General features: G+C 39.9%; 1 protein-coding gene across 2 annotated transcripts in view; it reads left to right on the top strand.

Annotated features, from left to right (window-relative positions):
* Window positions 1–6,598: 6,598 nt before the first annotated feature.
* LOC139630712 (integrin alpha-5-like) overlaps window positions 6,599–13,084 on the top strand; it is a 48,484-nt gene continuing 41,998 nt past the window's right edge. Inside the window, exon 1 of one of the 2 annotated variants that reach the window (XM_071494382.1) lies at window positions 6,599–7,203. In XM_071494382.1, coding sequence (XP_071350483.1) covers window positions 7,004–7,203 — 200 coding nt within the window. In that variant the 5' untranslated portion in view covers window positions 6,599–7,003. The remainder of the gene's footprint in view (window positions 7,204–13,084) is intronic. The other variant, XM_071494381.1, reaches the window with a different exon arrangement.

Raw genomic sequence — 13,084 nt, 5'->3', positions numbered from 1 at the left:
GGTTGATAACACTGATTTCGGCTTTTGATTTTCCTCAACCTCCTTAACAAAAACACTTTCCTCTTGGCTCTATTCATTCTTTCTGTCGCAGTGACACTTCACCAGTGACTGAGGGACCGACAGAGAAACCAGACCTTACTGTTGATTACTGGAGCAACTTTTCTTTGGAATATTTTTCATGCAACCTGTGGGAATACACACTGAAAGTTGAGGACACAGGCAACCACACACAAGTCTCCCCTCTTGATAGAAATCCAACGGTAACTGAGATTCTGTTATTAATAGAGCTGCTCCGTCACTGAGAGGTTAATATTGAAAGGAGATATTCACAGTGGAAGACTCTGGGCTCCTCTCCAGTATGAATATAATGCATTATTACTTGTCTTTTTCTCAATGAGGGGCCTCTGTCTGGGTGAGAGCAGCACTCAGAGGCCCCGTTTCTTCCCTGCCGGCCTCGTGCTTCCCCGCTTGTTTGCAGTGTGAGTTTTTCTTCATGGTTTCTCTGTGGAATAGGCGTGTAGGTTATACAGGGCAACTGCTGTATTAGCTCGTCTCAATTAAGAGGCAGTGTTGTGTTGACAAGGCAGATGATAGATAAACTTGGACGAGGTCCCTGGGAGAGCTATGGGGTTTCAACCTCTGCTTGGTCACATTCCTCACCCTGCAATTCATTCTGGATTCGGTTGATGAAAATGAGATGCACATGATAATTAAAACCCATCAGAGTGCATACACCTCTGAACCTCATTCATGAATACTATATGGTGGCGGTTTCTCCTGTCTGTACATATGCATCTACTGCTGTATATGTATGAATGCTGTCAACAAAATGGAAAGGTAACTCACATTTTGAATCATACACTTGCACTGAGAAAGCAGAATCACCAGTGTAAAACCATGAATGAACACGTTTCCCTCTGTGGGAAAAGAAAAGGGGAAATCTTACAGCTTTATTTCTTCCTGTAAAATTATACTTTTCCCTCTCCCCGCTAAGGAAGACTAGAGGTCAGGGAAAGGTCAGAGGTCAAGCTCAGATGCACAAAAATGTCCCTGGAGCTAGTTGTGACTAAGCCTGTTGCTCAATGACTCATCAGCAGGGAGGATGCTTGCTGATGCAGGAGTCTTTCAGCTGAAGGACAGTCCTCCAGCCCACAGTACCTTTCTGCCAGTTGTTCATGCATTCTGCTTGGCTCTCACACAGCTCTTCATGAGCGACATTTTCTTAATGTAAATAAATATAAAGGATCTTAAAACCTACATTTTTATTATTATTATTATTATTATTATTATTATTATCATTATTGCCTCTTAGGTGGCAGAGCACAACAGCTATAAACACAATGTTGTAACATATCGTCACTTAAAGCTTAAAGCTTAAAGTTGATGTGGGTAATGGGAAAACTAACAGTCCAGCAGGAGCGAACAAAGATTAGCTTTCGTTTGGAATCACGTTGATGAATTTAAGTCCAATATTCATTTTCTTTTCAGCTCTGTTCTGGGCTCCGTCAACCACTGAGAAACACATCTGGCACATTAGCTAAATGTTCCATTATGTTCACTAGTTACTTGCTAACGTTGTCTGATAGGTAGCATACGGTGGGTTTATCAACTGTTGGAAACTAGATTGATGTGAGCAGTGAGACTCAGCCCAACAGTAAAGTTGCAGCCATAAAACCATAACAATTAGCTGAAAGATGCTAAAACACTCCATGCAGCTGAGAGGAAACCTGTGGGTTCATCACTACAAGTGATATCTTTCACTTTAGGCCTACACATATGTGTCTTTTGAGCTATTGTTAATATAAGATACTGATTATTGCCAAGGGCACAGGTTTGGTCTCAACATTGGTAGAGACACAACAACTTCTCCAAAACAAATAGGGCTTTTTAATTTACACATGACTTGTATTTACATTTAATTAAGAACTATACACAGTAACATATCCAAGATTGAAAGAAAGTAAATTTTAATTACTAAATTACTTATTAACAGATAACAGAGAAAGGCAGTAGTCCTACTGGTGTTGCAGTTCCCCCTCTCGCCTTGATTTCACATTTAAAACTGGCTCCACCTCCACCAGCTACAACAGTAAAATGCTGCTGATCCAGTGATGTATCAGTATCAATAATCTAGTAATCTAAGGCTGGTGACCTTAGGTAGCTATACCAGATTTGGTGTGGACAACATTAAGCAGTCATCTGAAATAAAATTTTCACTTATGCTTGAGGTCTGGACAGACAGTACTGATAACTTACCATTGTCAGCGCACTCAAGTTCACTCAAATGTCGATAGGGACATGTCCCAACCGTCCACATGCAAACCTACACCCCTGATTATTGCAACTTTAAAGTCCATCATTTGTGCTTGTTTCTTTATCCATGTTGGCTGTCACTGCTCATGCTCACTACTTAGGTAGCTACCATACCATTCATTATACTGTACCATATAAAACTACAAATGCTAGTTGATATATGGTAGATTAACTGGAGATGGAGATCTTCAGTATAACTTGATTATACAGTACCTCTGAAGTACTTTGTGACTTCAGGTCAACTTTACATCTGCTAGCACAGAACTTTGGCCCAGTGTCCTTTCAGTCATTCACATGAAGGATAAAAACACATTCATTCTTGGGACACATAAGCTGCATCAAGTCAGAGTCATCGGTGTCTGATCCTCCTGAGGTGAGTGACGTCAGGCTTTGTAAATACCTTAAAGTTGACTTAAGCAAAAATCCCCCCAAACTCTCACACTAGCAGCCATGTTGTTGTTTTAATTGTGGTTATTCTGCTTCCTGTGTATGTAGGTGGCCTGGTGCATGCATGTGTGTGTACGGAGGGAAGAGTACTCCTTCCTCCATCTTTCAGTGCTCGAGACATCATGCAGACACTGCTAGTAGGTGTGTGTTATGTCTCTTATCACCTGTACTCTGACATAATGGAGAATGGAGACTAGCTTGTGTGTGTGTGTGTGTGTGAGTGTGTGGGGGTTGGGGGGTAATTTTGGCTGTGAAAAGACATAGATAAAATCCCCCACACAGCTGGCAAGTTGGCCAGTGGAAAATGAAACCTTTTAAAATTTACAAGCATCCACATAACAAAATAATTGCAGAAATGCTGAAATAGGTGTTCCAGCAGGCTTCTTTTCTCAGGCCTTTCCAATTAGCCTGCAGATGTAACTAGCACAGGAGCCTTTGAGCTTTTGCAGTTTCAGCTGGCTCCTTTCAGCGAGATGTATGATCTTTTTCCACAGTCTTGAGCCAAATCAGTAAAGGTCACCTATGTTCACTTTCTCCCCCACTCTCCCACTGTCTCTCACTTTCTTCTTCGAAACTAAAATAAGAATAAAACTTAGTCGCCACTGATGTAGAGAGTCCATGCATCAGAGAGTACATCACTCCTTCTCAAGGGTTTCAAGTCTGATTTCTTTAATGTGATGATGGCCTTTGGTTTGTGAGCCAACGTTCACACTGAAGTAAAATTAGAAAGTCAACACTGCACAGACTTCACGCTCAGCCAAAAATGCTTTATTATTATATGTGCTTTAGGGACATGTTACCAAGCATTTGCATATTTACACATCTGTGAATATTAGCATTTTTATGTTTTTGTCTACCTGACAAATTTAAGTCCAATATTCACACTTCTTTCAGCTCTGTTTTGGTCTCCACCAACTCCTGGGGGAAATGTCTGGCTCCGCTGTGTTCTTTGTGTGTCTGCTGTTTGTTGCTGGGCAGGTAGCAGACAGTGAGTTGAAAACAGCTGCCCTCTGTAACTGAGGTTGATGAGAGCAGTGAGTGAACCAAAACAATGAGCTGAAAGAAGCTAAAATGATCCATAGAGCTGAAGGGAACTATAGAGTCGAGTGTTAATTACCTGTGGGATAATTATAACAGGCGATCACTTTCACATTATACACTGTCATTTAGTACATGGTTAGTACAAAAATATTAGTGTAGCTGTTGTTTTTTTTAGAACAGCACTGCTGCTTGGAAACAAACAACACAGTAAATATAGTCATGTAGTAGTAGTAAAACAAATAATTACTATATTGCGGTAGTCAATGATATTGCACAAGGTGCACAAAGAAAAACACACTTCTTTTTTAGGTCACACACACAACATGTGTTTTGGTGAGGAAAAGCTGAATGTAAACATCACTGTCAGGAGAAAAGACCTACATGTTTAGCTGCTAAGTGCTCCTTAAGTTAGCTAGTTGCTAATTTTTCTGTCTGCTGTTTGGTGCAGCTTTGGTAACAAACAGTGGATTCATCTGCCTGCTGCTGGAAATGAGGTCGATGAGAGCAGCGAGAGCAAACCAGAGCAGTGGAGTTAGGGGCCACAAAGGCAAAACTATGAACAAGACGATGCTGAAGCACACAGAGCTGAGGTGAACTGTAGAGTCAGGTGGTTTTTTTTGACTTCTTTCACTTTCTGTATCTGCTCTAATAAGTTCAGGTCCAGCTTTACATTATGAAAATGTGACTTTATTGTATACAAGTGCAGCTATAGACCTTTTGCTAAATGTTTTCACATGACATGTTGCAATTCATGCCTGTTGCCAATAGAGGTCATAGATTGCCTGATTGCTTGAATACAAGCCCAGCAGTTTTCATATACCGCATGTGGTGACTTCTTTCTCTGAGTTTCACCAGGTTTTTGTCTCAAAGCATGACACCAACTCAAACTTTTGATTTTTGCGCTGAGAGATGATAATTTCTCTAAGAATTCATCATAATTTTGAATTGTTTGGTCAGATTTTACAGTGAGCCGTGAGGCTGCAAGCAACTTCTGTGCTGTGGATAATAAACTTGTAAAAATATGAAGACATGTCCATGTAAATCTATTGAAAAAGTTTCTGTTTAAACCTCCTCATGAAATAAACTCCAGCATCCAGAACATTACCACATCAGCTGGCATGTGTTACTTTATGAGGGGAACCAACTGTTGTGCTATCAGCCTCTGCAGGGCACAGTGTACTTCCTCTGTGCCATGTCCAAATGTGTTTCCACACAGTGAAAACTTTCTTTGTCCAGGTTCTGTTGCCTTTGGCAGGTAACACATCGTGACTCACAGTTCTTCAAATTCAAGGATACACACACACACACACACACACACACACACATAAGCACAAGGAGACCTACAAATAATCACATACTGCCTGTCAGTTTGCCATAACAGCAAGTTTAGTTCCAACTGACTGACGACAGACGGAGCTGAAGATGGATGTCTGTGGGTTTTCCAGGTTTAGTCACACTGATTTCTGTCTTGACATGTAAAGTATGTTAAAGCAAACATTTTATGACCGTAAGCATCAAGGAAGATGTGCAGTAAAAGTGACCCCAGGTTATACATGTAAAGACTTCCTTTGTTTCTGTCAGGACACCCAGAGTTCAGTGAACTTCCGTTTTTTTTGCCAAACAGCAACAACAAAGGTGAAAGAGACATTGATTTTCTCAAGTAATCTCAATTTGGAAATGTTGTCAGAATGATTAAGTTCATCACTGTGCTGTTTCTGCAGGGAGATGCTTACCTCTGTTTGTGCTTAACTAGTGGAAATGTAAAACACTCACCTGCACCGTATTTAATATAAAAATAGATGTTTTATTAATATCAAGTTATGTCAACTTCACATTTCTGTTTTTCATTTCAGACCATGTCAGGACCTAGAAACGTGAGTTCTTCTGACTGAAAATAATGAGCTAAAACCAAAGCTGTAAGGTCTTTAACAAATGAAGAACTAACTTTAAACTGTGAAAATTTAACTGTAAAAAAAATATGACTTTGATGTTTATCAGGGCGACTCAACAAATTAGGTTTATTAAATATCTCTCCAAATTTAACTCTCTTAGTTTGACATTACAAGAATCAGACTTTGAATAAAATATGAAACTTTAGCTTGAGGCTTTTTTTCCAATTGATGCCTCTTTAAAATGTTTTACAGTGTAAATGAGGTTAATGTCAGTTCAGCTCACTGCACTGCTGCTGGCTTAATCACAGTTGTTTAATGTGAATCATAAAACATTATTGGCAGAGGAGGGAAAAAGTCAGACCCAAGTCTCAAGTCAGGTCTATGAAGTCCTGAGTGAGGTCTCATGTCAAGTCCCAGGTCTAGTCTAAGTCCCACACTTTGTGTCTTGAGTCCTGAACAAGTCAGTGTGAGGTTTTCCTCCTCCTGCAGCAGGACTGGCTGCTGTTTAATGTAGTCTGTTGTCAGAAAACTGAGAGGCTGAATGACTCTTAATGTCTGAGCTGATGATTTGTAGAAAGTGACACAGATTGTTATATGCAGTTAAACTTCATTGCACTGTAAAGTTGATATAATAGGACAGTTTCACATAAGCATTCAACAGGTGTGAAAAGAATTACTCACTTGTTCTACCAAACTGTCTCATATAATGATATTAATTAGACCTGTGCTATGACCCCTTAAAACACCTGCCACTGCAAACATACATTCATGTTGGGATGTAATGAATAAAATCCCAGGAAGCTGCATGAATGAATCTCCTTTTACATATTATATGACATGGTAATCCTGTTAGGATGTAGCTACAGTGTGTGAGTTTGTATTGACTACATCATATTATCTTGTAATCTTCTGTCTCATAAAAGCTCTCAGCCCAGACTGGAGGCTTTACTGTGATATTCCTGACTCTGTGTGTTGTCGTGTTTTACAGCATTTCTTTTTTTTTTTCTTTTCTGTGGAAACCAGATTGTCTGGTAATATTTAAAGCTCCACCCCACAGTGAGGTCGCAACGATCCCCCTCTCCTCCTTCTTCCCTCCCTCTGTTGCTCACACTCTCTCTGACTCAGTCCTGCCTTTCTTTACACTCCACCACTTACTCTGGATCAGTGCGCTGGACCTGTCGGAGCTGAAGGGATTACCCAGGACGCCAGGTCTATGATCCCGACCCGAACTGTCCCACAGAAGGAACAGCACGGATGATGTGTTTTGCGCCGCGGCTGTTCAATGAGAGAAGAGACGCGCAGCAGCACAGATGGGCACCGTTCCTGGACTTCCACCTCCCCGGTCAGGGGCAAAACGCTGTCACTGCGCCGTGCTGCTCGGACCTGTAGTGGTGGCTTTGGTGCAGTTTTGCGCAGCTTTTAACCTGGACACTGAGACACGCGTCGTTTTCTCCGGACCGCAGGGGAGTTATTTCGGCTACTCTGTGGAGTTCTTCACCAACTCATCCAGGTAAAGTCTCTAACCATCACCACGAAGCTCGATGTTCTCTCCAAGTCTACGTTTACAGCAGTCCCACTTCTTTCAGATCACAATAGGGATAATATGAATGAAAGAAATCAGTGGTATTGGCCTCTTATGGCAGTGGTTCTCAAACCTTTTCACATCAATGACCCTGAACTGACACAAATTAGACCAAGGACCCCCATTTGATAAGATTAAGTCCAGGGTCCTCTATTTGATAAGATTTTTGCTTTTAGATGTTTCATTAAAGAAAGTGTTCAAAACTTATGACCGCAATGGTCATACATCCTTGTCATTGTCTCATGGATGGATGGAAATATAGTAAAAATAAATTATTCATCTTTTTGCTGGGGACCCCCAAGAACCCCCTCAAGGATCCCTGGGGGTTCCCAGACCCAACTTTGAGAACCACTGCCTTATGGAATCACTATATTTATACAGTCTTATAGGGTCTTTATGACCACACAGTTACCTTTATTTTTTCTCTCTCATGGCATTCTTATACTATACAATACAATAACAAACACAATAATATACAATATTCCTGTGTTGTAGTTGTGTCTGTGCTTCTAAAGAGTCAGTTCTGCAGACTTGAAATGTTTCTATTATACCATCAGTAACATGGCCCAGACCACAACTATTAGAATCCTATAAAACATTTGCTCATTTGTTTGCATGTATAAGTTAACTATGGTTTTTTAGACTTTCTCATTACACACACACACACACACACACACACACACACACACACACACACACACAGACACACACACATACACACACACACACACACACACACACACACACACACACACACACACACACACACACAGACACACACACATACACTCTGGATTCCAGCCTGAGTATGATTGGAAACAGACATACAAGTCTGTGTGTGTGTGTGTGTGTGTGTGTGTGTGTGTGTGAGAGAGAGATTCAAAGGGGAGGGGGTTAACCTACCACAATGTAAGAAATACACTAATCCTCTTGTGAATATGTACTGAAGGGGCAGTCAGGGTTTCCTGCTGGTTTTTGTTGACAGATGAGGAACTGCTGAGTGAGATAAAGTCAAAGATCAAACATGTTCTTCTTGCCTCACAGACACAGCATGTACAGTACCATCACCTGTTTAGACTCACTGAGAAAACTCTCCTCTGGGTACTAGTGTGAAACTCACACACACACACACACACACACACACACACACACACACAGGGTCATAATTCAAAGTAGCCCGGATATGAATGAGGTGTGAAGTGTATCAACTAAGGCTGGTGGCTTGATGGAGTTCACTTATTATCTGCACACAGATAAGCTCCAGTCTGTGCCTTTCATGTATTACCATTATATCCGAGTCCCAGAGCCATGTAACTGATTTGAAAGAAAAATAAAATAAAAATAGCCAGCAATCTGAAAAACCCAGAGCTGTCGAGGGTTAACTTGTTTCCAAGATGATCAGTTATATTGTTTGACTTGGATGTTACATCCCAGTATTTTATTTTGGCATACAAAATAACATGTTCATTTTACTTGTCTATTTCAACATGAGCAGACTTTTGGACCCCAATGTATATATAACAGTGTTTCTGAAACGTTTTCAGACCAAACACTGCTTAAGCATTAAAATAAAGCTCCTGGACCACCTGACTCCCCAAACATCCCAGAAACAAACGTCTACTCCTTCAGCAGTGCTGTGGTGAGCTTGTGTGGAAGAAAGTCAGCTGGGACAATTTTCAATCATCGACAACCCCTGCACCTCACACACTGCACAGCAACAAGTGGTGCTATTTATGTAGCATCAGTGTTATCACACATATGAATGCTGTCTGGATGACATGGAAAGCACTACTAGTCTCAGTCATGGCGGCTATAACACTTAACACCAGCCTGTTGTGCCCATTATATCTGAGATTTTCTTTGATTTTCTTTTAATTGAGCCGGTCATAAGGCACAGGTCAATGATCTTGTCTGCTCTCTGTGTTTGATGGTGAATAGGCTGCTGATAACTGGTGACATTTAGCACAAGCCCAGGGCAGGCTAACCATAAACTTCTTGTGTATACCACTGTGATACATTAAACTGTTTCCGCTCTGAATTGAGGCTAGTTAGATTAACTTGAAAAAAGTCTTCTTCATCTTATATAAAAAAATTGAATTTACAAGCAACACAAAACTCCCGTGCTCAGTTTAATACACTCAACATTTTGCTGCAGGAGAGTATGGTGGCTAAAGCTAATGTTAGCAAACGTTATACTGCACCACTGAGGGACTCAGTTTGCTGATTTTACTACTCTTCTTTCTACACTTGTACTAGTTTTTAACTGTTTTTACTATTTATCATCATCCCACAATTATCACTTGTTGCTCCAGTGATCATTGTTCAGCAATTAGTGTTACTGTTGTCTAACTTTAGCGGAACTAACTGTGATCTAGTCAGCCAGCAAGCGCAATTAGCAAACAGCAAACAGCAAACATCAGTGTTACCACGGACTCTGTTAGCACAAATCAATGTAGTCACATGTACTGTGCATATGTATATGTGTTACCTGAGAATTTATATTTTAACTTTAATGATTTTTTTGATGAATATATGAATAGCTATTGTCACTTTGCAAATTTGATATTCAAAACTGATGGCATGGAGAAGTCTGACTCAGTGTCACCTAAATATTAATGTACATTCATTTATTAATATAGCTGTGATATAAAATAAACAAATAAAAATGTAATGCACTGAAAACAACAGCTTTTCATAATAATTTTTTTTTCTCTAACTGAAACACACCCTGTTGAAACAGTCAAATACATTTTGGCTTGTCCTCGCAGCCAGCTGTTCACAGCTGCTGAGCAGAGAATCTCTGGAGGATGTTTTACATCACCACCAAGCTCTGTACAGATGGTGACAGGAATCTCGTGCATATCAACTCTTTCTTATCTTTTCTATGATAACCTGCTTGTAGCAGACATGGTTTGAAAGGTATGTGCACTGCTGCTCCTGTAAAAGGTTAAACCGCTGAGATCTTTGCCTTATAAATCCCAGTTACACCTTATGGGCCCTCTGCGCCCCAGTTTTTTCCTCACTAACATCCTCAAGGGCTCACAGAGTGAAAGCGGTGTTGGTTTAATGAATGTAGATATTTTCCTGTGAGGAAATTGGTTAAGATTCTCTCAGTTTGCTTAACTAAGCCTCTGGTGGTTAGGGGGCATGTTGTGGAGTAATTACTGACATGTTGATTTAGACCAGTTTGTACAGACTCAGCACATTTATGCCTGCAATAGTCACAATGAACAATACCACACGTTGTTTTTGAGCAAATTCCTGTATTTTGACAGCTCATGATTATTGGTGAACATCTCCATGTGAATCTAGTGGTTCTTGTTTTGTGGTGGGTAAACAACGTAGGAAAAGGATGCTTTCCCATATGAGGGAGATGTTTTCCTTCTGCTGAAGGGGTTGCTTTTGCTGGTTGTCATGCCTGACAATTAATGGACTGTTTGGCTGTAGGGAGCCTTGTTTGTAGAGTAGCTCCTGTTGCTCACCACGTGGTCACTGCTTTCATTGTCTCAGCCCACGTGTCCAGCGTAAGTCAAGAAGTCCAGTTTAGGAGGCAGGCATCAAGTGTGTTAGAGCTGGTTCCTCTCTCATATCAGGTGTATCAGGCCATGGTTAATAAATATACAGTACATTAATTTAGGTGAAGTATGTTTTCTGTTAGTACAGGGCAAGTACTCAGACAGTAATGAGAGACATTTCAGACTGGGCAACTTGCACACTATCACTGATGAGGGGATTTCCAAGACTCATTCAGTTCACTTTGACCAATTTTGAGATAATCACAACTGAGCAAAAAGTGAGTGAGGTTTGGAAGGTTTCAGCACATTAACTGGGCTGGAAATAATTGTCTGACTGGAGGGATTTTTTTTTCTTTTGGCGGGGGGAAAAAAAGACATTTTATGTTTACTTTTACTGTAATCATCAGTGGTATGTGCTTTTTTTGACTTTGACCAAAACTGGACTGAGAGAGGTTTGAAAACCCACCTTAAATAGTGAGCTGTATCTCAGTTCTGTAATTTTATATATTTTTACAAATTTTAATAGTGTACTGTTTTTACAGTTAGGATCCAGAAAATTAACATAATATACTGTTTTGCACTAACATGAAATGGTACATGTGCCAATATCAATCAAACTGCAACTTTAGTTTGTCACTGGCAATGAAACTTCACAAAGAGAAAACGCAGATTTATTACTTTGTTTTTTTTTTCGTTTATCAAGATCCTCCTTTGGCTGGTTCACTGCACTTTATTAACTTTTTCTGCATGTATGCATTGCACGGTGAGGCAACATCACTGTACACTGGACTGAAATGTCAACAGTTGGGTTAATTGCCATAAATCTTTTACAGATGTTCATAATTTCCAGGAGATGAATGAACTGATGTTACTGATCTCCCAACTTTTTCTTTAGCACCATGACAAGCTTGATGTTTTTAGTTTTTAGTGAAATATCTTCACACAGATTGGATGGATTGATGTTAACTTTGGTTCAGATATTCATTGTCTCCAGACAGTGAGGTGTAAAAACCTGGTTGCTTAATGCTTTGGTTTATGACCAAATGCCTCCAAGACTAATGACATTCCCACCAACCTCAGCTATTCTTGTTTTAGTGCAAATGCTATAATGCTAACATACTAAGCTAAAATGATAAACATTATACCTGTTAAACATCAACATGAACAGCATTTAGCTTTGTTTGTGTGCAGCCTTGCAGAGCTTCTGCTTAGACCTGCTTATAATTAGAGATAGGACACAACTACTGAAATCTTGTGACCTGGTGCCAGTGAACTTCTTTATATTTACCAACCTGTCTGTGTGCTCTACATTAAAGTGCAGCTTTAATATAGGTTAAACCAACATCACAGCTCTGATTTGTGCCTTTTGCTCTCAGTGACTCGCAGAGATTCACTCATGATCTCATGGTTTATACGACAGGAAAGAAAACACACTCACTGGGTATTTTGTCAGATAATTCTGGGCCACCCACATATGTATGAGTTTAATGACTGTATTTGCATGTTAACCAAATAAAGCAGATATTCGAGAGGTCTGGCTGTTTATTGTAATAAGTCAGATAAAATCTTGAGAACCCTGAACAGGGTTAACTGGGATAGAGAAGCTCTGCTGGTTTCCATGGACATATATTGTGTTCTTTACTGAATGTAATGGAAGATCATATCAGTATACAGTGGTTTCCAACTGTTTTGGCTTGCACCCATTAAAATGACGCAATGTCAATGTATGACCCCTTGTGACATGTTTAATATGACTATACATTGTGAGCAGTTCAACCAAAGTGATTACCCTGTTCATTTAAAGGACCATTGTTGCGGGTTTAGTGGCAACCAGCGATCTCCTCCAAAGCGTGTAGGAGAATCTATGGTGGCCTTAAGGTGACATAAAAACATAAAAAGACCCTCTTTAGAGCCAGTGTTTTATTTGTCCATCCTGGGCTACTGTAAAATAGGGCTGAACGATTGAATGGAATTGAAATTGCAATATATCCAAATTGCAGGACCTTCAGTAAATTTAATAAAGGTAAAATGTGTTACAACATATCATAAATGAAGCATTGTGGTCCACAGAGATGCAAGAGCATATTCTCTGGGGGTTAGGGAACATGCTTTTTTGGTACAAGACCCAACAAAAATCCAATCATCATAATCATTTTTGAATTATTTCCAGTGAAAATGAGATGCAAAAAATGCCATTCTTACTGAAATTGTGACTCATATTGCAATTGCATCTGGCAAAAATAATCTCAATATGATTTTTTTTTGCATATTGTTCTGGGACACTGTAGAAACAT

Source organism: Trachinotus anak, unplaced genomic scaffold (genome assembly GCF_046630095.1).
Source record: "Trachinotus anak isolate AG129_WGS33_773 ecotype Australia unplaced genomic scaffold, CSIRO_AGI_Tana_v1 ptg000013l, whole genome shotgun sequence".
Lineage (NCBI taxonomy): Eukaryota > Metazoa > Chordata > Actinopteri > Carangiformes > Carangidae > Trachinotus > Trachinotus anak.
This window is presented reverse-complemented; position numbering and strand designations above follow the sequence as displayed.